At 40.8% G+C, this 25,137-nt stretch overlaps 2 protein-coding genes across 2 annotated transcripts; one reads left to right on the forward strand and one right to left on the reverse strand.

Moving 5' to 3' along the window:
* The first annotated feature begins 5,040 nt into the window (after positions 1–5,040).
* On the forward strand, positions 5,041–7,281 carry tcf21 (transcription factor 21). The gene is made up of 2 exons (XM_026341547.1): positions 5,041–5,573; positions 6,308–7,281. The coding sequence occupies exons 1-2, from the start codon at positions 5,139–5,141 to the stop codon at positions 6,398–6,400; spliced, it is 528 nt and encodes a 175-aa protein (XP_026197332.1). The 5' UTR covers positions 5,041–5,138; the 3' UTR covers positions 6,401–7,281.
* Positions 7,282–22,499: 15,218 nt separating this feature from the next.
* Positions 22,500–25,137, reverse strand: LOC113148965 (zinc-binding protein A33-like). The gene is made up of 6 exons (XM_026340738.1): positions 24,486–25,137; positions 24,301–24,396; positions 23,988–24,218; positions 23,849–23,871; positions 23,569–23,687; positions 22,500–23,424 (listed from the first exon to the last, which is right to left on the reverse strand). The coding sequence occupies exons 1-6, from the start codon at positions 24,888–24,890 to the stop codon at positions 22,940–22,942; spliced, it is 1,359 nt and encodes a 452-aa protein (XP_026196523.1). The 5' UTR covers positions 24,891–25,137; the 3' UTR covers positions 22,500–22,939.

Consider the following 25,137-nt stretch of genomic DNA (forward strand, 5'->3'; position numbering starts at 1 on the left):
AGGATAGTTTTGCATTATAACACCCAGGAAGCAGAGGGGAAAATAATAAGGCACTGTACAGAGCAGACTGAGATGCTTCTCACTCTGTGGAAAAACAAACAATTCAACTGTTAAAACATGGTCAATATTTATATTAAATATTCATATCTGATGGTTTATCTTTTACCTTTTGTTGTTACTGAGAAAACCCTTCTTGAATTCTTTTAATTCAATCATAAACACAGATTTATATTTCACATAATGATCTTGATTTTAGGAGACAAATTGATTCAGAATAATATTTTTAAACACGTGAAGTTTTTCTAGTGTTTATGTAAAACACTAGTTTAACCTGACCTGCAGACTTAGAGCTGAATGCCACTTTGAAATCCAGACATTAGTGTTTAAACAGGTTAAGTGGATTAAGTGTGAGGCTGCATCTTTGCTTGTTTTTTTCCGCAACTGTTATGACTCTATTTGTTTTGGCTGGACTGAACTGACCAGACGTCCAACAACAGCAGCGGGGACATGGGGGATCGGGGGGCAATGCGGTGGGTGAAAGAGAGGAAGAAGGGGGGAGAACAAATGGCTGCTGTGAAGGATTTAGTAGGGAGCTGGGAGATCTGGCCTGTTGGAGGATCAAACCACAAACACACACACACACACACACACACACACACACACACACACACACACACTCATCCAAATGGTACCACTGAGTGAGATAGAAAGTGGAGCACTGTCCCTCTCTCTGTTTATAAACTGTAGCCTCAATCACAGTGACAGAGACCAGACCTCTGACTCTGAGACCCAGAACTGTCCTACAGTACTCTATACTGCCCAGTGTTAAAGTAAAGTAAAGCCACACACACACACACACACATAGACAGCACTGCTTCTGCCTTTATCTGTGCATCCGATCACCAAGCCACAAGATAGACCGACCAGAGGTTGCGGCAGAGGTTAAAACTGCCACACACTGTAGTGGAGCACATGCACGCACAAACACACTCACACTGCAGCTGCATCGTGTCTCGCTTACTTCCGACAGGACACTTTGGGTGTGCAGCCAAGTCAACTTCAAGCCAGCACAACTTAAGAAATGGTGTGTATGTGTGTTCTCGGCAGAGACATCAACAGAGCCTGTTGGACATTCCCATTATACGTTCGGCTTATATTTCTTTGTTTTTATTTGTCGACTGGCTGCAAAATTGATCGTTAAGGAGAGAAGCATCACTCTGAGAATACATCGTACATAATATCACTTCCAGTCTGTTTGACCCTTTCTGAAATTGATCATTTTAAAGCTGGTGTAATCTTATTAACAATGGATTACACAACAATTTCAGACAATTATCACAGGTTAACAGATGACTGTGCCAAATCTACAGACAATGACCTCCTACCTCTGCAGTTTCCCTTTAGCTCTGCAGAGTTTTAACATCCTCCAGGTCAATGGTTTTGCAACATTCACACTCATCTGCATCAGTTCCAGATGCAGCAAGCAGTTGTTTTTAGCAGAAACCTCTCTGGTGCACAGACACTTACAGCAATGAGCCAATGAACACATGAACGTAAATACCTCAGTATTGTTTTGGCTGTGATGCTGTGGCTCTTAAGACCGACGTATGGACGTGCATTGTACTCATCAAGTCAGAACAGGTTTTGGTTAAGTCCAAGCAGCTTTCCTCTTGTCTGATTGGTCTATGAGGGAGCTGGAGGAGAGAAACATTTAAGCAACCCCCCTCATGGGCATTTTACAGATTCCACCATTCTGTGATATCACACACTTTCTTCACATACATACGTTCCACATGCATCCACATCCGTCAGTCACGCACATTGTGAAACCCTGTTGCATTTTCCCCGGCGTGCTCACACTTATGCAGATAAGTGTACATGTGTGCACACATTCCGGAGAGCAATTCACCCCGACTCCCTCACACTGTAAGGACAAGGCTTCCAGGTCATTAACCTACAAAGTGACAGAATATCAGTCTTATTCTGGAAAACCACTGTTTGCCTCCCCCCGGATGTTCCTGTCACCGAATATCAAAGGACCGTAGTCTTTTTGAAATATAATATGATATTTCCACTCCCATAAACATGTTCATAATTCTCTCTTATTGCCCGGTTTGTCTGCCACATCCTTTTGCTGTGACTTTCTCCACTCCCTGCTGTATCTTTGCACTCTGTGCAACCTTTCTTTTGGTTACTTTGCTTTGATTTTTCTTCTTCTTTCTTTCCTTCTTTTTTTTTTTTTTTGGAGGTACTTGAACTAAGGCAAAGAGCAATTTGTGCATACGTGTGAGTGTTGGGGGAGTATGGCTGTGATAAGGGACAGGGAACTGCAATGCTCAGACATAGATGGATGATGTTTTCCTCACCCTAAGCCTCACTCCAACATTGCTGTTTCTTGTACTGTTTGACTGAACAGCCACCAGGCAACTTTGGTTTCCATTTTCTGTTTTTCATTTCATTTTGTTGAGTCACAAAAAAGTGCATGTGGAATGTTTTTCCAGTAAATAAAACTGTATTTTGCTTTGTATTACTCCCCCTTTCTCTCACATTAGTCAATTGTTCTACACTGTAATGTGTCTTCTTTGCCTTTTTCAGTAAGGTTGGAAAATGTCTGTGACTCTCTGACCAAATTAACTAAAGTTGAAGTGAACACACAACAGCTCTGACCAGTTTTTCTCCATATTATGTAATTCAAAGGAATATTTCCATGCACAATCCCAGCTTTTTGTACATTTTACAGTGAAATTGGAAATGCAATTCTCCACACTTGTATAGTAAGGAGACAACAACTCCTCATTTTTTAACAAGCCCACAAAGAGTTAGTTTTACAAAATTCAACTTCTAGGAGGACTGTGAAGTCTCCTCCTGAATTCCTGTTAAAGTTGCTCACAGGCATATCTGTATGCCAAAAGTAGACTTCTGTGGACTTAGGTTTTGCCATCACCAACACTTGAAGTTGAAGTTTACATTTCAAACTGTATAATGCTGCAAACTGCTTTTAGAGCAAAGAGAGATATTACAACTACAACAAATTACCAATACCACTATTGTCAAGAGGCCGCATAAATTTCCAGAAAAATTACTAATAAATAATTAAAATAAACTTCTAGATTTTTTTCAATAATAAATAAAAAACTGCTACACAGTATTTGGAGTCTTAGTCATCAAAGTGAGTGTTAAAGTCAAAAAGAAGATCCACTGTTCACAGTTTCTCTAAACATTTAACAAACGCGTTCGTGTGTGAGAAACGATGATGAGCTCAGGCATCAGGTGTCCCCCTCGGTGGCCTTGTGAGCAACATCTGGAACCCGTCCCTTCGTGGTGACATCACACATCCAGCCTAACCTTTGACCCCAAACCGGCTAATTAGCAGCATGTCCCTCCATAACTGCCAGAATCACCGCTTTTTTTTCTCACTCCCTCCTCTCCACCTGTTGCCTTATGTCACTGTGTGTGTGTGTGTGTGTGACCGAGGTTCTGAGAGGGTAAAATGATGAAAAGGTTTCCTAAACACTTGTGGTACTGTTTTATCCTCCACACATGACCAACCGTTACAGAAAATGCGTAACGAATACGCAGGTTTTGTTCAACTAAAAACATTCAAATATGGCACCATTTCAGCTAGACCACACAATTATTAAAGTCTTTGAGTAGAAATAACAGTTATGCTGATATTACATCAGGGTCTGTCTTTTATCGAGACACAGGGGAAGGAAGAAAAGGGCTGTGTGAACTTTTTTCCTGAGCTATTTTAGTTCATCTCCCTCTCCCTCACTCTCTCTGTTAGTCTCTTGTGGATCCATGTATCTCAGAGGTGATCATCAATCTACCAGACTCTATTATTACTTTTCCACTAAGTGCTTTGATTTCCAGCCCACCCACGAGATTAAGCCTCCTCCTTCCTTTCTTTCCTCTCCCTCCATTTCCTCACCTATCTCTTGTTTTCTCTCTTTCTTTCTGTCTCGTCTGTGCAGAGCTATTTTTCTCTCTTGCAGCTTAGTCTCACAAAATATCCTTTTTTTTCCACATCTGTATCTGGTCCTCTGGTCGTTTTGGAAGTCTTTTAACATTTTCAGCGGTATTTTGTAGTATTTCAGTGTTTCATGGAGGATGGCAATGTGTTGGTGCCTGCTCAGATGCACTGTGACAGCGGAAGCGAAGGGGTTAAAGGTCACCTCTCAGGAGACACACCTCTTATCCTTGCACACACTTCAGCTGTGCAGGCAAAGAAGAAGACGCTGTGTTCACACATAAACATAATTTACAAGAGTATTACACAAGAAGGACCAATATTCTCCCGGTGCACTCCAACATATTGCTCTTTAAGCGGACTTTGGAGGTTGGCATTAGACCTTAAGTGCATGAAGCATCGGTGTGGAATGATGTGGAAGGCCAAACAGGGGATTGTGGGTGCTGGGTATCCATTACATCAGAGGGGACCAAGGCGCCAGTTTGCCATCTGAGACATGACACCCCCCTGTCCTTGCACTTTATCCTGTTAACTGGCAAGATGTGCTGAAAGTTACATGGTACCTGTGGACACAACAGGCCAAATAATCGGATTATAGTCAGCAGGAACCTGTTTTTACTACCAACAGTTGAATTTTTTATATTAACACCACATAAACACATTCGTTTTCAAATTGGATGAAAGAACTGTTTATATTCAGTTCATTTTTAATATATATTTGTGATTATTACACATTAGATTTTGATTTGGTTTATTTAGGTTTAATGTACCTAACATGCCCAATCCATCTGGACTTACAAGACACTAAGTACACACTTATTTATTTATCTAGAGATAAATAATATCAATAACAACAACATTAACAATAGGAATTGATTAAATGTGTTTAAAATAACTAGATTTGCTGTATTCTACCAGGGAACCATCCAGGGTCCCTTGGGGTCCTGGAAACCCTTGGGAACCAGCAAGTAAGCTCAGCACCAGTGTCTCCTCCCAGTGTGAGGTAACGCCCTCTTTAGTCATGGAGATTAAAACTCTGTTCCTGTCTGTCCTGTCCACGGACAGTTAGTCCATGAACGCACCACCACAGCGTGTGTCGGCCCATCCTCTCTAGTCTCAGCTTCCCGCTCCCATGTTTTGAGCCCGCTCTGATTGGAGACGGTTCACCATGTCCACCGGGTCTCTCAGCGATGTCGACGACGAACTCCTGGACGGCATCCTGAAGTTTGGCACCTCCGGCAAAGACTCCAACGAGAGCACAGAGGAGAGCTCCAACTGCGAGGGCTCATGCGCAAACGACGACCGGAGAGACGCGCCGGGCAAGAAAAGGAAGACAGCGTCCCGGAAAACGGCACCTAAGGGTGTGGCACAGCAGGAGGGCAAGCAGGTGCAAAGGAACGCGGCAAACGCCCGAGAGAGAGCCAGGATGCGCGTCCTGTCCAAAGCCTTCTCGCGGCTGAAGACCTCCCTGCCCTGGGTACCACCGGACACCAAGCTCTCCAAACTGGACACACTGCGTCTGGCGTCGAGCTATATCGCGCATCTCCGGCAGATACTGGCCAACGACAAATATGAAAATGGATATATCCACCCTGTTAACCTGGTGAGAGTCGGGGTTGAGGGAGACCCCGCTAAAAGAAAAGGTTTTGTTTTTCACAGTGAGGCACATTTGTAGTCCTTAAAAATATGAAGCCAGTATTTACACAAATGCAAGAAGGGTTGAATCATTTTGTTAAAACCATATATAATCATATTTAGTTGGTTTTCGTTTAATAATAATATAGAAGATACACATTTATCAGGATTTTATCCAGGGGGACACACAAGGCCTCGTGTACTAAAGCACCATGGTGACAAATGTGCATCCTTGTCTAACAGGTGCATGAGGAGGTACAAGCTGTCATTTTCCCTCCATGCTGACTGGTTTATAAAAAGCACCTTTAGAATAAACGCAATGGCTTGATCACTTATAGGATATGCCTGCTTTTGAATGACTCAGATGTAGATGGAGAGCTATGACTAAACCTGAGAGATTAAAAACGAATTCAGTACGGTAAACCTTATTTAAAATAACTATTAGATATATTATTCTGCTCCATTTGCTCTATGAGATTATAGGAATAAAAGGTTACAGGCCTTAACATCAACATTTTGGCGCTGCAGAGGCAAAGCTTGTTTATTTTATTATTATTATTACATGCATGATGACCTGATAATACTTGCTCTTCATCTCACACTGACACATAATCGGCGTGAATTAGTTTGGTTTACTTTGGTTTGATCAACTGTCTCATTTATGTGATTTAAGAAGCTGACGGATTGCATTTCCCTCCGCAGACGTGGCCCTTCATGGTTGCAGGGAAGCCTGAGAACGAGTTGAAGGAGATGCTGAACAGCACGACGAGGTTGTGCGGAACAACTGCGTCCTGATGCAGCCAAACGAACACAGATGTGCCCCTTGTTTTTATTTTTATTTTCTAAGGGAACTTTTTTTTTTGAGGAAAAAACAAACAAACAAACAAACAAAACAAAACTTTGTGACTGAAATATAACGTCTCATCTCCGCAAGACTTTGAGTGGGAATAACCGGTGGGAGTCTGATCTCTTTCCTTTCGTTCCCGTAAAGACAAGTTGAATTTAATTTAAACGCATCCTGTCACTTATTGTTGTCTTTGCTGGTTCAAAGATAAACCTACGTGTATTAAATTGCCTTTTTTTTTTTTTTATAAATATATATATTCTGCAGATGCAATTGTATCCGTGCAGGCCTGATGGCGGACGTCCACTCTCTCAAATGGTTGTACAGATTACACATCTAAAATATATTTGTATTACTTTTGCATCTTGAATGCATTTTGTCTTTTATGTTTCTGTTGTTGTTGATCTTATTTTATTTTATTTTATTTTATTTTTTTTACCGTGTGTGGGCCAGTGCTTTGACCTGTCACCTCTCTTATCAGCCCACTCCTTCAGCATAGCAGAACCTGAGCACCAACAAAGCGCAGATAAGTCTCTGTTGTTTCTAAAAGATAATGTTAACGTGCTTGTCGTTACATAAACACACGTTTGCCTTCAAAGAGGAGCTATTTGGGGATGTTAAAAAAAAAAAATACAACACGATCTTGCAGTTTAAATAACATTTATCTCATTGTCACTATTGGAAATGGAAAAATGGGCCTAGATATTGTCGCACCATGAATTCTGTGGCTGGTATAATAATTTTTATTGTATTAGAGTCAAAGGCGACTTTTAGTGAGCAGGTGTGCACGGATTGGATAGGCTATTTAAGACTGAGCCAATGAGATGGGAGAAGGGCGGTGCAAGATGCTGCAGGTCAACAATATAGTTTTTATAGTTTTTTTTTTTTTTTTTTAGGCAAAGTTGTAGAAAAACTTCGCGTTGAACTTTAATCCCCCTCAGACCCCTTGTTTGAATTCGCTCGGGTTATGACCGCTGTGTTTACATCAGGTCGACAGTTATTTATGCAGTCTGACACACAGCCTCTCTCTCTCTCTCTCTCTCTCTCTCTCTCTCTCTCTCTCTCTCTCATTGTGGTTTATTGGGATGAAAGTAAAGGACGCTCGTAAAGAAGTGTCAACCTGGTAGTTTAACATTTTGTTTATCATTTCTTTTTCTTTTTTTTTTTTTCTATCTCTCACACAACTTTCTTCTTCCTTCTTTCAACGGGATGGCTGCTTGTATTTGTGCGACCATTTATATTGATTTAACACAGAGCAGAGAGTAATTTATTTTTACTTACTTACTTATATTTAACTTATTTTACATTTAAAGACCATATTCTGATAAAAACCCACATTTGTCCTGTTTTTAAAAATACACACTACATATTTTCAGTTCTTTATAGTTATTTATATTAGTGTTTCCATATTTGCATTTAAATCATCATACTTTTCAATTATAGCAAATTGTATACAGGCTGTAAGATAACAGAAATCAATAGCTTAGTAGCTCCATGATAAGAAACATTATTTATTAATAGATACAACAGAGCCAGAAGCAGGTTTGTTGTTCAATCTACCGTTAAACAGTTTTTCCAAATCTTAATACTTTCTCCAAACATGTTAAGCACAAAATAATAAGATTAACAAAATGCTTTTTTATATAAATACAAAAATAAACTAATGCATTAACATATTCACAGCATTATTGATGCTGTGCTATGCTATCATGCTAATTCTCATGTAAGGTTGTGCGCTTGCTTCACTCATCACAGAACTACCCTAGGCTGGCTTCAGTCAGACTCACTCACTCATTCACTTTGACCACGTGAAAAGGACAGTACCAAGCATCCTTTAATAGAAACAATAAGATTGAGTGGTGTAGTGATAAAAGAGTCCCACTGACTACCCTTCAAGGACCCTCACCTAATACATCAGCGGTGGCGTGGCGGGGGCCTCGCCGCCACCCTAAGGGGACCACCATGGTGAAAATAAACTTGGCCGCCTCTCTCCTGAGGCCAGCTGCAGAGAATGAGAGAGGAAGAGAAATAGAGAAGGGAGGGAGGGATCTGCATGAGACCAGGGCTGGGATTCCCATACTTGCTAATTGTTTTGTTGGACGTTTGCCCAAACTGTGATGTGAAAAAGGTCCATGAACTGAAGGGAGGAAAGAAACCACATTGTGTTCCAGCTGATCCCATCATGTTTCCCATATTCCTTTATTGTTCCTCTAAATCACTTCTACTTTAATATTGGTGTAGCTAATAGTGTGTAACCTCCAATGTACAGTTTCTACTGTGCTGTACAACATCTGTCTGTCTTTCTGCACAAACATTATATACAGGGCAGATATACTGGCTTGTGGAGAAACAGGATTTTTTAAAGATGTTAAAAGTTATTTATTCTGAAGATTTGACTCTGAAGATCTTATCAAACTCAAAGAGAAGCTTAAATCACCATATCCATTTCATTACTCTCCAGAACACTCCCTCACTCCTCCTCCCTCTCTGTGCACGTGGTTCCCTCACCCTGCCATCTTGTGGACAAGTTTTGAAGAGTTTTGAGAACAGCTTCGGATCAGTCACATCCACAGTGGTTTGCAATTTACATTTGGTCTTTTGGCAGACGCTTTCATCCGAAGTGACCTACCTATCACTCAATCAAAATATCTAAATCAAGTAGAAAAATGTTAAAGTGCCATAGGAAGACGTATCATAATATCATGTTGGAGGCAGTGTTGTAACAGTATGTAATTTTGCAAAACATTGCATATAAAAGTCCCTGTTTTGAACATATTGTGACAAAAATACACTGAAAAACTGTTTGATAAAAATATTATTATTATTGATATAGTTACACAATGAAAACATTTATTTAGATTGTATTAGATTAACATCATATTTCAAAAAGTAAGAAGCTACTAAATGTGCTGACTGTTGTGATTAATCTCAACTCATCAGCAACAATCGATCAAAATGATTCAGTACCTTTTTTCCCATATTGGAATAGTTACACAGGAGCACAAATAGTAAATCTGAAATAGTAAGATCATTTCCCAGGTATCAGGAAAGAATCCAGTGTTTGATTCCTGGGCTTCACCTGCATTGGTGAAGTCGAGCGTTGTTAGAGTGTCAGAAAGCTCTGCTTCCTCCAAACAGCATCAAATGCCACATTTGAACTCTTGAACTCTCCGCTTGTTTCTCACTTTTCCTTTGTGAAATAACGTTTACATTCTAGATTTAAATTAGGTACTGATTCAAATTCAATTCAAAGAGCTGCTTAAGAAGTACAATTTCCAGCTATGGGCTCAGTAAAGTTTGACCAAGACCTTGATCTGGATAATCTAATGAAAATAATGTGGCACATGTTGACCTGCAGATGGCAGCCTTACAAAGCAAGTGACCGACATTGTTTCTAGGGCAGCAGATCATTTTGACAGCTGAAATGTGATAAATGATGGTGTCTGACACAAATAAAATATCACTACAGGCTTTATTTCAACATCAGCCACTGATGGCAATTTCACATTTCACACTTTCACACTTCACACAGATCAATTAGTACCATGTTCAAAAAGGGAAAATAAATGTTTTCAAATACAAATAAAAAAAAAAAAAAATGAAACAGGAACAGTGAATCAAAACCAAAATCATCAGTCCACTAAGGGTGTCAATGTCTCATAGGTACCCTACTGGTAGGTAAGGGGAGCATAAGTGCCAGTAAGTGGCTTCAGTGCCTTTGTTAGCCAGGAACTGCCGACACACTCTGTCCACATGAGGCCAGGCATTGTCCTGCTCCCAGAGGAGCACTCGCTGCACCAGTGTAACGCCTGTACAAGGTGCTGTCATCCTGATAACTCACAGCAGTCAGGGAGTTCTATTTTGGCCTTTCAGAGATAGGCTTCCCCGACTCATCGACTCTGCATCTGACAGTTTGGTCAGAAACATGCTCAGCAGTGATCTGCTGGAGGTCATGTTGAAGTACGCTTGAAGTGATTCTCCTGTTCCTCCGTGCACGAACAAACACACACATGCCCTGCTGGTAGGTTGTGGCATATATGGATGTGCCATCTTAGAGTACCTAGACTACCTGCGCAACCCGATTGGAAGTGCAGAAAGAATAAGAAGCATTTTTCTGTGGTCAGAAAATTTAAAACCATTTTCTTGCTTTTGCTCCTCTGTTACACCTGGTGTCACCTTCAAAGCGACTGCTATGCTATGACCCGAGCTTCCTAAACGAACAGACTGATATTCCTGAAGTTCAACCGACTGGTTGTTTCACAGTAATGATTAAGTGTTACTTTAAGGTTAAGTTTTTTAGCAGTGTATTTGCTCCTTGCTGACAGGAACGTGCTAATAGCAATTAAAACAGTAGATGGCAGCAGAGCATTCTCCATAATGAAAGTTGTGAATGTCAAAAACAGCACTGAAGGTAATGGAAGAAGAGAGAAGTAAAGAGCAACTGAGTGGACTTTTGTGGGGGTTTTCCAGGGACACTGTAAGGTGACAGTGAAGTTTTACAACAACTTAATGCATTAGAGCAAGTGGACAATCTGGAGCGGAGGTAAATACTGTTTGAGGAAAACACTAAAACACTAAGTCTGTGTATATGATATGATCTGCTGCAAGTGATTAGCTTATGGTGTTTTTTTATTGATTAGTGGGCCAGTAATCCCTTATGTAAAGCGCCGTGATCGTCATTCACTTAAACATTATCCCATATACTAACATGACTGAGGTTGGAGAACAGCTGGTAGTAGTGTCAATTCGTATCAGGTGGCATTGCTGCCTGGGTAGCCTGGCACAGCAGGCACCAGAGCAGAGGAGATGCCAAAGATAGCCGGGGCCTGCCCAGATCACCTACCCATGTTTATTGGCATACTCACACTCGTGTGTATGTGTTACTATTGGCATCAGTTAGTGATTATTAAAAGGACCACAGCAGGTGTCCGCCATGAGACTCTTGGACTTTGCGTCAATGCAGGGGGCACGTATGGAGCCAACTTTCTGTCTTCATCTCCCACATTCCTGTTTCAGAAAACATATTTTTGCCTCAAAAGTTGCCTTGAAGGGTCTGTGCAGACAGCCTTTTAGATATTTGAGTGTATGATCTGAGTTACACTGTATGTGCTTCAACTTTGTTCCCTCAACCTGGGAGAATAAAGTGTACTATAATGAAAACAGCTGGTGCCATTCATTGGAAAGATTGGGTGTAGAAGGAAGACATCTCTACATCATCAAAATGTGTCTGTATGCGATTCTGTATTTTGTTTGCACTTGTCAGGGTAGCTCTTTAACCTCATTTACATCCTGTCTTAACTAACCCGATCCTGGCTCCGGCTTCACAATACACATTAGAGTGGTATCACACTTCTCATTTAAGTAAAGCAAAATCTAAAACTATTCCTACTACTGAGATGTGTGTGTAAAGACAGTGAACAAACACACAACTGTTAAGTAGACAAGCAGAATGAATTTACAACCATCTACCTTGAGTGCCTTCAACCATCCTCCTCCTCCCGAGTCATTATATAGCACACAAAGCGAAAAACAGTAAATTTCACAGTGAACCACAAACATAAGCTCAAAGAGATGCTTTTGTCTCTTGCCTTGACACTCTTGCTTGCACACACAGATTTATGTAGCTTAAAGTAATTCCAATTCAGCAGAGTGTGAAGGAATTTGATCTAAACATGGCAGTTGTAAGCCTGTGCTCTGGTGATTGTGTTACTATAATTAAAATCGCTGGTATTGTTGCAGTTAGCAATCTGTCTTGAGGGTCAGACAGGAAAGTAAAAGGTTGATTTCATGTTAACTATTTAAACTGCGGGGCTGTGGCTAGATGGTGGACTTTATCACATTATTGGTTGTTAAGGCTGCAGAGAGTAGCACCGACATTTTTCCATAAAGCCTTGAACTGCTAAGCTTATAAAAGAAAGTATTGTAATTTTTGTGGTTTTGGGCTTAGGGAGTATTAATAATCAAATGCAATTTGGGATCAAAGAGCAAGAAAGGGGTAAAGGAGGTCAACCTTACATACTCACACATATGTATCCATGCTGTAAAAGCAGTGTTAGCAGAAGGAAAGGGTGCCTGACTAAATGATGTTTTCCCAGGTGGGCACAATTACCTGTGTGTAGAGTATGTGTGCATACAGATAAGAGTCTATATATGTGTGTGTGTGTGTGTGTCTTTATGTGCATTAGAATTATCCATATGTTGTTTTTAGAGGATTCAGGTCCATTATAATTAGGAAGAATCAAAGTCCAGCTCCCACAGTTCTCCACAGACCACTCACAGGCAGAACAGCAGGGAGTCAGACAATGTCCTGATGCTTTTCTTATTATTACCATTTAGAATAATATTGTACAGACAACTACGATAGCTAATCAGCAACCTGGGTTTATTTAACAAGTGGCTATTCATTCGTTAGAGCAGAGCACTCACAAAGCCAGAGGGAGCAGGATGATGATGGGTCACCGCACAGGGGAGCAGAACACAGGCTCCCACTGTTGAGTCATGGAGTTTATGAGAAGCTGTGGCTAATCCTTGGTGAGTGCATGTGTGTGTGTGTGTGTGTGTGCATTTTGAAGCCAGTGCCGCTATGTTTGTGTGGAGGCACATGGCAGGATTTCACAGAGAATGAGAATGACACAAACACCTGTTTTAGAGCATATCAAAAGTAGAGAGAGAGTGTACGTGCACGCACAGCGCCGTGAACCAGTTTGAGCGAGCAAACATGTGTCTTGTTATAAGCTGAAATCACTCACAGGTGACTTTGTTTATTTGATCACAATTAAGCCTCCACATCTTCCCACATGGAAATCGGACCAAGACTTAAAAAAGAAAAAATTTCCGTTTTTCTATTAATTCCAAACAGCGTTCCAACAACTGCGGTTGAAGAAGAAGAGGAGGAAGGAAAAAAGTGGATTTGTCAAAACTGGGCCTGCCCTCGTGGCTGTAAAAGCATGCCATTTTTATCCACACCTCAGACTACCAAGCACACATGGGCTCAATTATTATCCCTTGGAATTCCGCAAAAAGTAAATTCAGCAATAAGGAAAATATTCCTCTAATCGGGGGTCTTCCTCAAGCTGGGTGTGAAGGAAATTTAGGGGGTCCCTGTTTTAATTGGGTCCAGATTCGACTATCGTATTGAAACAACACTGGGACACTTTTTTTTGTGGGCTTATTTTGTTGGAAGAAAAAGCACTATTTTGGTTGTACGTGAATAAATGTCTAATTTTCAGAGGGGAGTTTCTGCAAACCAGATCAGACTGCCTCAGTGTTATAAGAAGCAGATGGACAGGACGAAGGAAAGAAAACAGTGAGTCCTATAATAGAAGAAGTGAGTAGTTCAGAGTGAAATATAGAAAGAGTAGGCATTTAGAAATGTGGACATAAAAAAACAACAAAGAAATACAAGTTTTTTAACATTAAGGTATGGCATGAACTAAAGTACACAGTGTGTTCGACTCTGATCAGTGATTTTCTGTAATAGGTTTTGCATGCAGAACCGCAAATTTGATGCCATGCAAAACCACTCATTTCCATTCACTTTTATACTTAAGAAAACGCAGTCGTATCTGCAGTTTGACAGATTTATACGTATGGAAACAACTCACACACAGTACTGACAGTCCTGAGAGGATGCTGTGGAAAGAAAAGTGAAGAATTACTGTTCGGTGTAAATTTGTTTAACTGTAGAAAGGAATGAAATTCACACCGACAGATATAAATAGTAGGAAAGTCATTAAATTGATCCCCTCATGTTTTCACATTTCCTCAGAAACCACTTAACAAAATAACACGAGTTTAAGTTTAGTTTAATTAAACTCAAACCTTACTTACTATTAAAAAAACCTAGTGGTAAACATGAATAATGATGACACGACTAAATAAAACACAACAAACTCTCACAGTAATAGTACCGTACAACATCAGCTCATAAGTGTCAACATGTCACCTGAAGTACAACAGAGGGTGACACATGCTGTCCCACCAGCCCCACACCTGTGTGTAAAACTGATTTTTTTTGTTCGATAGGCAGTAAAATGTATTTCCAAAAGCCAATTTCTCCTCATTATCTTCACCATGTAGTTTTTCATTTGGCCTTTCCAATTCTGCAGTTTCTTTTGTGCCTAAGTTGAATTTGCCCACATCCCAGCAGTCAGAGCATATTCAATAAAAACTAACTCAAACATCACACACTAAAAGGGTTTTTCTGCAGACTAAATAAGCTTTTCTGTCACTTACATTTTGATATTTTCCCCTGGAGTGGGTATAAAGCAGATTCTAACCTGATATTATCCGTATTACTGGTTTTAAGAAGCATTCACCCATTTGAAGAACTCAACTTGCTCTGACACAAAGTCTTAAAACGTGTTATTTGCTTCTGCAAAAGACCAAAACCCAATCACGGCAACATTCAAAGTGGCGTAAATCTGTTTCCTTCAGTTACATTTGCTGTTTTGAGGAGTGATCGACTTGTGGGGGGAAATTAAATCTGAGGGAATGTTTCATGTTGAGTTAGACTTCGGTGAACATTAGCATGAATTTGCACCGAGGAAGCCGTCTTGACTGTGTTGTCCTCTGGAGCACGGAGTGAGAAATGAATGAAGCTATTATTCGCTTTCATTTAACCTCCTCTGTTAGAGTTCCACAAAGGAGGAGAGGTTTGCAGATAGCAATAAACTGTGTAAACAGGCGGTAGCTGTTTTTCATTTTCACTAACTCTGACATTTTGCTGTGTCACTTTCTGGTGTTTCTGGGACCTGGAATAAAGATAATTGTAAGGTTAGACAGCAAAAAATATATATATCAATATATATTCAAATATAAACTTGGTGCTTGCTTTAAGAGAACTTCTCCTATCATTATTTTACTGTAAATAAAGTAGCACAGTTTGGCATCTTCTGCTGTGTTTTTACTCTAATAATTCATTTTGTGATGCATCAGTGTTTTCACAGGTTCCTTATTTATTGTGTGTGTGTGTTTGTGTGTAAATGTCAGGATTAAAGAGTGAAAGAGCCACATTCACCAGGAGTTTCATCAGCAAGTCAAGAGTTAGCTGTCCCAGGCAAGAACACATCACCCACCTACTCACCCATTCTCTTCGCCCTCGCTCTCCCTCTTTCTCTCTAGATGCCATTTGTCCACCTTGGTACGCTGATGCCCTTCCGGAGAGGCAAGTATCAGCTTTCTTCCCCAAGCGGCCCGCAGCTCCCTCCACCATGCATTTTTAATGGACACACTCGTGCAGCGGACAAATGATTTTTATTTTTGACAGGGGAGGGCTGGCTCCGGTTACATAGGGATATAGAACGTGTGAGCGAGCGAGCACACACTCAAGTGAGCATGATGAAGAATGCACACTCACACACACCCACACAATAGACAAGAAGACACAATAGACTAGGAAAGAAAGTATGTATACTTTATGCTGTAAGTTTAAATCTTATGGACAACCTCATTAGACCATGTAGTTATGTCTCATAGGCTTTGCAAAACACACACGAACACAAACACACACACACACACACACAATCGCATACATATCCTCCACTTACCATGAAGTGGTTGATTAATTCACTACTTAGATTATGATTGGCTGTCGTCCAGGATGACTAGGCAAGCAGCCCACCAAGGCCTTCATTAAACCAGGATTAGAGCCAGTCTAAACCCATTAACTCTGGCTTAAAACCACTTTAATTCCAATCAAATCCGAATTAAAATTCACACTGCGAGACTACGTGCATCCTACGCATTGTGACATTATGTGTGTTAAGTTCCACCTCACAGCGCACGCATGTGTGTGTGGTACCTGTGCTGGCTTTGCAACTGGACGGTGTAATCTGTTCATTAAGGGAAGAGAGATATTACTGAGCACTCGTAACAGAAACTATAAAATTACCAATAAGCAGGGGAGGGTAAAGAGGGGCGAATTAAAACAAGCTTTAACTTTGTTGCACCTAATTTGAACACATTTCTGGTTTTGCTGGTAGATGTAGTTTGTCCCACCTGAACCTTTGGAAATCATGTTTACTCTTATTTCCAGTCTTTAGACTAAGGCTAAGCTGTCTGCTGGCTGTAGATAGACTTTTTACTTTAAACAGAAGAACGTCAAAAAGTGAATTTCCCTGATTTTGCTGAAAACAATGTGTTTGTTGCAAGTGAACCGTTCCAATCACCCTTTATATTTCAGTGTTAGAATATGTATTCTGTAAGTAGAATGCAGTTTAATGTGTTTTTATGAGAGCTTAAATGGTAACAACCAGCTGTTGTTAATCCTATCAGAACATTACTTGTTATTTGTACACGATAAATCTCATACTGTTTACTTATTTCTCTTTTATCAGTAGAAGTAAACAAAAGTAAAGTAAATGTAATTTGTTACTTTCCACCTCCAGAGAAAGGAAATGATGGAGACGAATGTTAGGCAGGTTAGCTGAAAGAGCATTCCCAGTTCTGACCACAGCATTCCCTCCATACACTTTAATAAACCACTGTGTGTGGTTTGTGCGTGCGCGTATGCAGGCAGGTCTGAGATTTGTAGCTCGTAGCCAAACTGGAGCTGAACTTCGGTCCTACGGCCAATAACAACAACTTCTAACTCAAGTGTACACACACGTACACACAAATAGGACCTGGCTAAACACATTTGTACTCGCAGAGGTGACAAGTGAGGATAAAATGATTTTTATTTGAACTCACACTTTTGGAAGTGTTGGTGGTGAAAAAGTCATTTGATGCAGGGTGGCAAAATGACTGTGTCCTCGTAAGAACTCTATCGGTGTGTATTGTTTGACGAATAAATGTGTGTTCTGGGTTGTACGAAGAGTGTGTGTAGCCGTGAGACCTAAAGGTTTTCCTTTTAGCTCAGTTTCAGTTTTTTACCCCTCTCTTAATCGTCTCCCTTTCTTGTTAAAGATTTCAATTTGGAGACAGCAATGAAGGAAACTTGGCAGGACACCTACTGACAACGGGTCTCGACTGTATGTGTGCGAATCACATGGTCTGTGTATTTGCATGCTTAAATATCGAGTATGTGCTTGTGTATGTGTATGACTCTGTGCGTTTAATTATGTGAATGTGTGTATTTGCGTGTGTGTGTAATGTGAGCCTCTTTGTGACACAGCAGTTGGCAGATAGAGGGGACTGAGTTACCCAAGCTCCCCTGGGGCATCCACATTGTGGAGGGCTGTCTGGGGCTCTGCAGTGGTATGTATAGGTGTGTGTTTGTGTGTGTGTGTGTGTGTGTGTGTGTGTGTGTGTGTGTCCCATGGCAAGGAAACATGATGGTTCAGGGATTACAGGAAAGGTGGATGTCAGCCTGAGGCAGAAAAAGAAGTGAAATGAAGCTGAAGGCATAAAAGAGTAAATTGATGGTGAGAAAGGGAGACAAAGGAGGGGGGGGGGGGGGGGGGTCAACTAAAACAAAGTTGCTGAAGTTAAAAGTTAAAAAAAGAATGAAAATCTGACTTTAAGCTAAAGACACACTGTGGATTACAACTCAATATTATCCAATAATAGATGTCAGAGTCAGTTCCGCCTTTTCTACCTTAGCTCCCCTTCTTTAAAATACTTCTGAAGGGACTTTTGCCATTATAAGGAGAGCCAAATCAAACAGTGCACAGAACTGTGTGCTACTTCTTCTTACTCTATTGTATACGCCGATTTCCTAGCAAGCAGTCTGAGTGGTAATGTGAAAGTCACAATTCTTATATTAACAAGGAATTATGTGGAATGTGAAAGGTGCAGCACGAACAGGGGTGACAAACCCAAACTAAAATATATTTCAAGAACAAGAAAGGCTGCTTTGAGGCCATAATGAATTAGCCCTGGTAGGCTGAAAACAGTAGCAGCTGCTGGATGTGGCCAAACAGATGGCACAGGTACAGTCCTCACACATGTGCACCCACACAGTCACCCAGTCACAACACCATCCGCTTGCCTGATGTGAAGCACTACTCTCGCACACCCCTTCTGCTGGTGTAAGATATGAATGAACAAGGATGAGGTTTAATGGCTGTTTTACAGACTTATTATCTTACTTTGTCCCCAACCTTTCCATCAGTCTCCCCTCTCATCGCCAGCTCCATTCAGTCCAAGCTTGTTGTTTGAATGAGAGGAGTGGACCACCCCGGGGAGAAATGGGGGAGATCACATTACCCCCAAAAATGTAGAGGGCCTACAAAAGGGCCCTGATACATCGGGGTGAGGGAGAGAGGGCGGCAGGGAGAGAGAGGGAGAAATAGGAGAGCACATGAAAGAGTGCATTAGTGAGGGGGAGGGAGAGATTGATTGGGATGGAGAGATGAGGGAATGGATAAAGAGGGGTGGAGGTGAGAGAAAGGAGGGGTGGAATGAGATGAAATGCTTTTTTATTATGAAGATCTAAGTATTGCATAAATACACAACGTGCCTACTGAAAATCTTGAAAAGCTTGTTTAATGTGCTTCAGGACAAGACGCGGAACACAAGTAGTGAGACATTTGTCAAAAGTCAGAGTAGCCAAAGTAAAAAAATGACAAAGTATTGTTTGGCCTACCGTTGGTATTGTTTATATTTTGGGTTACTAGATTTTCCTCTCCTACAGGAATCAAAGCATTTTTCATGGTTAGAACTGAATACTCCCTCGGTTTAGGTTGCCTAAGCATGCATGATTAAATACTGAATAAGTCAATGCTGACTTGAAACACACAACACTTTATTTTTTAAATATTTAATCAATGTTCCCCCGACCTCAACCGAAGGTCATCTAGCAGCCCAAACCTCAGTCTCCAAACAAAAAGCCTTTGGATTTTTGTATGCCCACCGAGCACCCAGGTCACTACCCTACAATTTCAATAAAAACAAGCATCTTGGTCTGGAAAAGCTGTTGCCAGTGAACACAATCAGGGCAGCTATTACAGCGGCAAGAAAAAGTATGTGAACCTTTTTTTGGAATTTCATGGTTTTCTGCATTAATTTGTCATAAAATGTGAACAGGTCTTCATCCAAGTCAAGAGCATTAACAAATATCATGTGCCTAAAGTAATAACACAAAAGAAAGTAAAGTAAAGAAACAATCCAGAGTAACAACCAAAGATTTAACATACATTACATGTTCACATTTTCAATTAGCACTGAGGTGACTACAGTGCATCATGACCAATAGATATGATAAAATGAACCTTTCAAGTTAAGACAAGGTTCTTTAAGTGACCTATGGCAGGAACGTGACTTAAATCCTGCAAACTGCTGACCACAGTGATGACTATCTGGAGTATCTATTCAAGTTAATGTATACCAGTTGATTCAGGACATTTATTATTAATGTGTTAACTATCCTCTGTGACTCAGCAACATAATTGTAAATGTGAAATCTGAACAGAGACATGTAAAGGAAGATGGGATTGTATGAGGTAAAGGCCTTCTTCTTATTTCAGTTACATGTTGCAAATCAAAAGGTAGTGATTCCCGCACGAGGTCAAAATGTTTTCACATCGCTGAATCGAATGCTCTGTTCACTAAGGCTGCAGTTTTCAGCAAGTGTCCTTAGGAGGCGCTGTGGGTCAAAGCTTCAGGATTCATCTGAAGAGTCTAGCTCTTCCTGGGCGTTCATTGACATTTAATGATAATTATAACATGGGTCACACCAGGGGCAGACGCACACGCACACGCACACACGCGCACACACACACACACACACATTGCCTGGTTAAAAACATGAAGACATTAGTGGTAACCTGATTCTGAGTGAGTATTGATCTACTCTCAGGGGGCTTAGAGAGCGAGAGTACACCAGACAGCACTTTATCACAGCACCTGACCATCTAGGCTGGCCACTGCAAGTGTGTGTGTGTGTGTGTGTGTGTGTGTGTGTGTGTGCATGTTAGAGAGAGGAAGCGGGTGCCTTAAGAAAAAGAAAACAAGAACAGGTCTCCGCTGTCAAAAAAGTCTTTGAAATCCAGCCTCGTTTCACACGAACATCTTCTAACTCTGCGCTTCATTCATAACTTTTCCTTTCTTTCATTGCTCTTTTCTTTCTCCACCATTTCTCCCAATATCCTCCTGTGAGGTCCTGACTGACATGTTCAATCTGCATCTACAACATTACACAGACCAGACTGAGCCCCAATCAGGCCTGTGTGTGTGTGTGGGGGGTGGGTGTGTGTGTGTGTGTGTGTGTGAGAGAGAGAGAGAGGGAGAGAGAGACCAGAAGGGATTTCGTGATTATGATTGCTGAGGACACGTGCTGCTCAAATTCTTCAATGATTGCCTCCAAACGAAACATAACTGCCAAACAAAACAATAAACCCCTCGAGAAAGAGGGAGAGACACATGCACTTGGAGCCCTGTTTCTTGAAGATCTCCAGACCACAATAACATGAGCAAAAAGTGACCAAAAGGGACCCAAAAACAAGGAGCAGATGGAAAAACAGCCACATAAAAGTGCACGTGTGGATTTTTTTTTTTCATGTGCCTGTTCCTGCGTCGATGCGTCGACTCTGTGTAAACCTGCTGATATACACTGAGCCGTGCTCGTTTGTACTACGTCCTCATTAGGTTTTGTTGTTCTAACATTTAGCTGTCCAGTCCCACGGCCATGTAAGCATTTATTTCCGCCCTCGACACAGAAGAGCAGAAACACACCTTTGCAAAGAGACGCATACGTCTTCTCAGAAGTCAGGCCAAGTCAGACTAGATACTGTAGGTGCTAGATGCTCTCAAACCTCCAGGCGCCTGGCACATCTCCCGCTTCCTCCCTTTTGTCTCTCAGTTTTTTTTTTATATACGTCTCTTAAGTTGATATGTCTGCCTACTGTTTTGGCTCCAGTTCAGAGCCAGGTTGTCACTCTGATCACAAAGACTCACTTTTCATCTCTTTATCCCAAGTCATTCATTTTCTGCACTTTTGTCTCACACGTGATTTATGACTAGCGTATGTATAACACCCAAATCGCACCCATATACAGTAAATATACACACAGGCTGCTTTGTTGTGCCCTTTTACTTCTTGCAATAAAAATCATTGAATGTGATTGATTCTCTTTGTAATGTCTTGGGACGAAAGTAATTTCCATGTCATTACAAAAACAACACTGAGTGCTTTGAAATTCTTCAGATTAATGTGTTTATTTCATCTGATTGGTACAAAAATGGGGCTTTCAGTACAATTATGTGACGTATTCTGCTCGGTGGCTCCGTGGTGCTTTCTGGTCAACACCGATGATTGATCGCTCAAAGAGGATTTTAAAAAACAAAAAGTCTTGGACACGCTGGTTTGCAGTCATTCCTTTAAGATAAAGCAATGGTTTACACAGGAAGAGGAATGATTTGTAGAGAGAAAAGTAAAACTAAAACAGCAAGAAGAAGGTTCTTATTCCAACATCTTAAACCAGCCACATCATTGCTGAGTTGAATGGAAGTTTGCACATCTAAGGATCAACCGTGTAATGTTGACTTCCTTTAAAATGACATGTTTATGTCAAGCAGCTAAACTGCACTTTTGGATAAATATCAAATCTTAATAACAGAGTTGAGTAATGACTGAAACTATCTATTTATGTTGGGTAATCAAGGGGAAAAAATCCCTTCAAGGCCACATTTGAGCAGATGTTGACATGTCAGTCAACCCCTGATCTTCAACCTTCATTAGCCCCGAGATAACTAGATTCAGAAACCCATATAAAACTCATACGAACAGAATGAGAGCTGCCTATACGCCACTCCTGTTTCCTCTTCTCCCTCACTATGATTTCTCCTCTCGGTCCTTTTTCCTCTTTTAATTTGGCCCCTCTGTTTGTTTTTTTTCTTCATTCTTTCATTAGTTGAAAAAACCTAGCAGGAATTCCAGCTGTAATACCACTGAGATTCAGTATCAGTGTGGGGATTCAGACTCGTGTGTGAGTGGTGAGCAGAGACACAGAGAGACGGCAGCGAGACATGATTATCTCCTAATCGATCAGCTTTGTGTGTGTGTGTGTGTCTGTGTATGTGTGTGTGTGTGTGTGTGTGTGCATGTTGGCAGACAAGTCAGTTGCACTGGGGCATCATGAAGACAATCAGGCAGCATTAGAGCTTCATTTGTTTATTATCTGTTTGTTGTACTGTATTATTATTATTGTTGTATTATTAGTTTTCTAGCTTTCTTACATATTTTTCCTTAACAACAAAAGACATTCAACTTGATACACATTTATAGACATTCAAAAGGAAATAACAATAACAGGGAATAATAATATATACACACATATGTGATATGATGAATGTATTGTAAATTCAAATGTTCATTTCATTAGCCGACCAACGACGGCTTCATCGACCAATGGATCAAATCATATCAAATCATTATCCAGCATATCATAAATTTTGTACGAATGATGCTTGCATAAACAATATGTATGGAACAAAATGGCGAAGTGTCCAAACTCTCTATTTACTGCTCACTATTGAGTGGACTACTGATTGTAAATTATATAATGTGTACAGGATGTGTGAATAGGGAGCTGTTTAACAGTCCAATTTTATCTGGGCTGTTTAATCCTCACTGCCAGTTCAGCTGGAAGAATTTTCACAGTCGAATTAAAATATGGAAAAACGGTTTGTGTGAAACGGTATTTGATGGTGTGTACATGTGTTTTCCTATCAAGGTCAAAAAATGTTAATAATCCCCTGTTATAATCTAGCAGCACTCTGACCTTTTTGGGTATTACTGCCCTTATTATTTCTTGAGATCCATGCAGTTCACATAAAGGTCCAAGGGTTTCTGTATGCATGGCAATGCCACAGATCACTGAGGGTGTATCAGTCACACCAAGACCCCACCAACCATCCACTTCCACATCCCAGCTGTGTTTTCCAGAGCTAAAGCCTTCATAGCCAAGGACACCTGAATACCGCCTCTCTGGGTTCTCAGGGAGCTGCTTAGCCTTGTCACTTTCTGAACAAGTTAAATTCTGTGATAGAGTCAGTGAAGAGCAACCAGTGTTGGGATTGAGAATTACGGGACCTAAATGGGAAACACACATACAACAGGAAATGTTTATTGAAGTGTACATTAAAGTTTTACTAAAGGCTACAGTGCACCGGTTAACTGTTTCATCTATGGTGAACTGGTGTAATGTTTGGCAAGAGAGACGGTGACACAGCTTACTGTATTGGATTATAGAAGTCATCTTTTTCAAGACTGTGAACAGCAGGTTCCCCACGTGTTTGGCCTCATCGATCAGGGCTCCTGATGGAGTTTCTGGTCCTGGCAGGTTACAACGGCCTCTGAAATATGTAGTGACACAGTGCAGATATAGTAAATTAGGTATTTCATGTTATCAATAAGTGTATGCTGGTTAAAACTGGTTAACTGTTTCCCACGTAGTGGATGAGACAGTCCAAAGTTGAAGTCTGTATGTTGACAGTGTACAAGAAGCTGTACTTACTGTTTAAGAATGGATTTGACATCCTGTTAAATAAAGAGAACAGACATCAGAAAAGACATCATCACATGCTTTGTTAGATACAAATTTAATATAAACTTTATTTATGTACTATCATTCGATCAAACAAATCATCAATTACCCTCATGAATGAAAAGTCCTCAGCTTTTATCTCCCTTTCTATGGTTTGGATTTTAGCTCTGAGTGAGGAGATCTCTGAACTTAGGTTGACAATCCTGATGCTCATCGCGTCACTCTTGAGTTTCCCCTCGTCCCTCACCGCATTAATCCTCGCAGTCTCCTCGGCTTTCAGGAACTTGTGAAGTTTCTGAAACTCCTCTTTGATTGTTTTTTCGGTCTGCTGAGCCTGGAACTGAGGAAAAAACACCTTTTAGGAAAAGTGTGAAAACACATGTTGCCAAAAAGCCTCTGTAGTCATCGTGTCTGTGACTTACCTTGATGTGTCCGGCCATTTTATCACATTTGAGTTTATTCATTTCAAATGACCCCAGTTTGCTTTTTAAGTGCATGAGTTCAACCTTGAGTTTGGTCTAGAAAGAAAGTAAACAAAGCATAATTTATAACCGTTACTTGCTTGTGTGACTAGACTACTGCATGTTTACTACTGTTTATTACTTACTTTTTGGCTTTCGGCTGCTTCGTTGATGGGAATGCAGTTGTGTTTCTTATGCTGTTGTGCATCCCTACAAATCACACAGATGAGCTGTTCGTCATCCTGACAGAAGAGTTTGAATTTCTCACCGTGTACACTGCAGAGATCATCAAGTGCCGCCATCGCTCTATCGCTCCTCTCTTGTCTCTTGTTGTCAGATAGGTTTCTAAGTGCTAGATTAGGTGGAGGCTGTGACATTGGAAAAATCTCCTTACAGACGGGGCATTTCTGGATGGTACTCTGTCTCCACCACTCCTGAATACAGGACTTACAGAAGCTGTGACCACACAACAAGACAATGGGATCCGTAAAGATGTCACAGCACACAGGGCAGGTGTAATCCATTTCAGACTGTGACATGTTAGTAGCCATTGTGTCGTTTTCCCGTCTGGCCTGGTCCTGCTGGTCTCAGACAACTTACTTTCACTTTCACAGGCTCACTCTTATTTGCTCAGCCAGTCCTCTGATTCAGCAATTTTGGTTCCAAATGGTTTGAACAGATCCTTAAAAATACACTGCTACAAATCTAAACGTGCTATGTGCTGGATTGACGTCCCTATGTTTGTTTAGAAAGACAGTACTGAGAGCTGCTGTAGGTGCCAACTTCTCCTGCTGCTTC

Source organism: Anabas testudineus, chromosome 24 (assembly GCF_900324465.2).
Source record: "Anabas testudineus chromosome 24, fAnaTes1.2, whole genome shotgun sequence".
Taxonomy (NCBI): Eukaryota; Metazoa; Chordata; class Actinopteri; order Anabantiformes; family Anabantidae; genus Anabas; species Anabas testudineus.

What these genes read in the sequence shown, in the direction of transcription:
- tcf21 (XM_026341547.1), top strand. Translation starts at nt 5,139, where the DNA reads ATGTCCACCGGGTCTCTCAGCGATGTCGACGACGAACTCCTGGACGGC. An exon ending in ATATCCACCCTGTTAACCTG is followed by an intron (nt 5,574 to 6,307) that starts GTGAGAGTCGGG and finishes TTCCCTCCGCAG; the next exon opens with ACGTGGCCCTTCATGGTTGC.
- LOC113148965 (XM_026340738.1), bottom strand. Translation starts at nt 24,890, where the DNA reads ATGGCTACTAACATGTCACAGTCTGAAATGGATTACACCTGCCCTGTG. An exon ending in AAGCAGCCGAAAGCCAAAAA is followed by an intron (nt 24,397 to 24,485) that starts GTAAGTAATAAA and finishes CTTTCTTTCTAG; the next exon opens with ACCAAACTCAAGGTTGAACT. An exon ending in AAATGGCCGGACACATCAAG is followed by an intron (nt 24,219 to 24,300) that starts GTAAGTCACAGA and finishes TTTTTTCCTCAG; the next exon opens with TTCCAGGCTCAGCAGACCGA.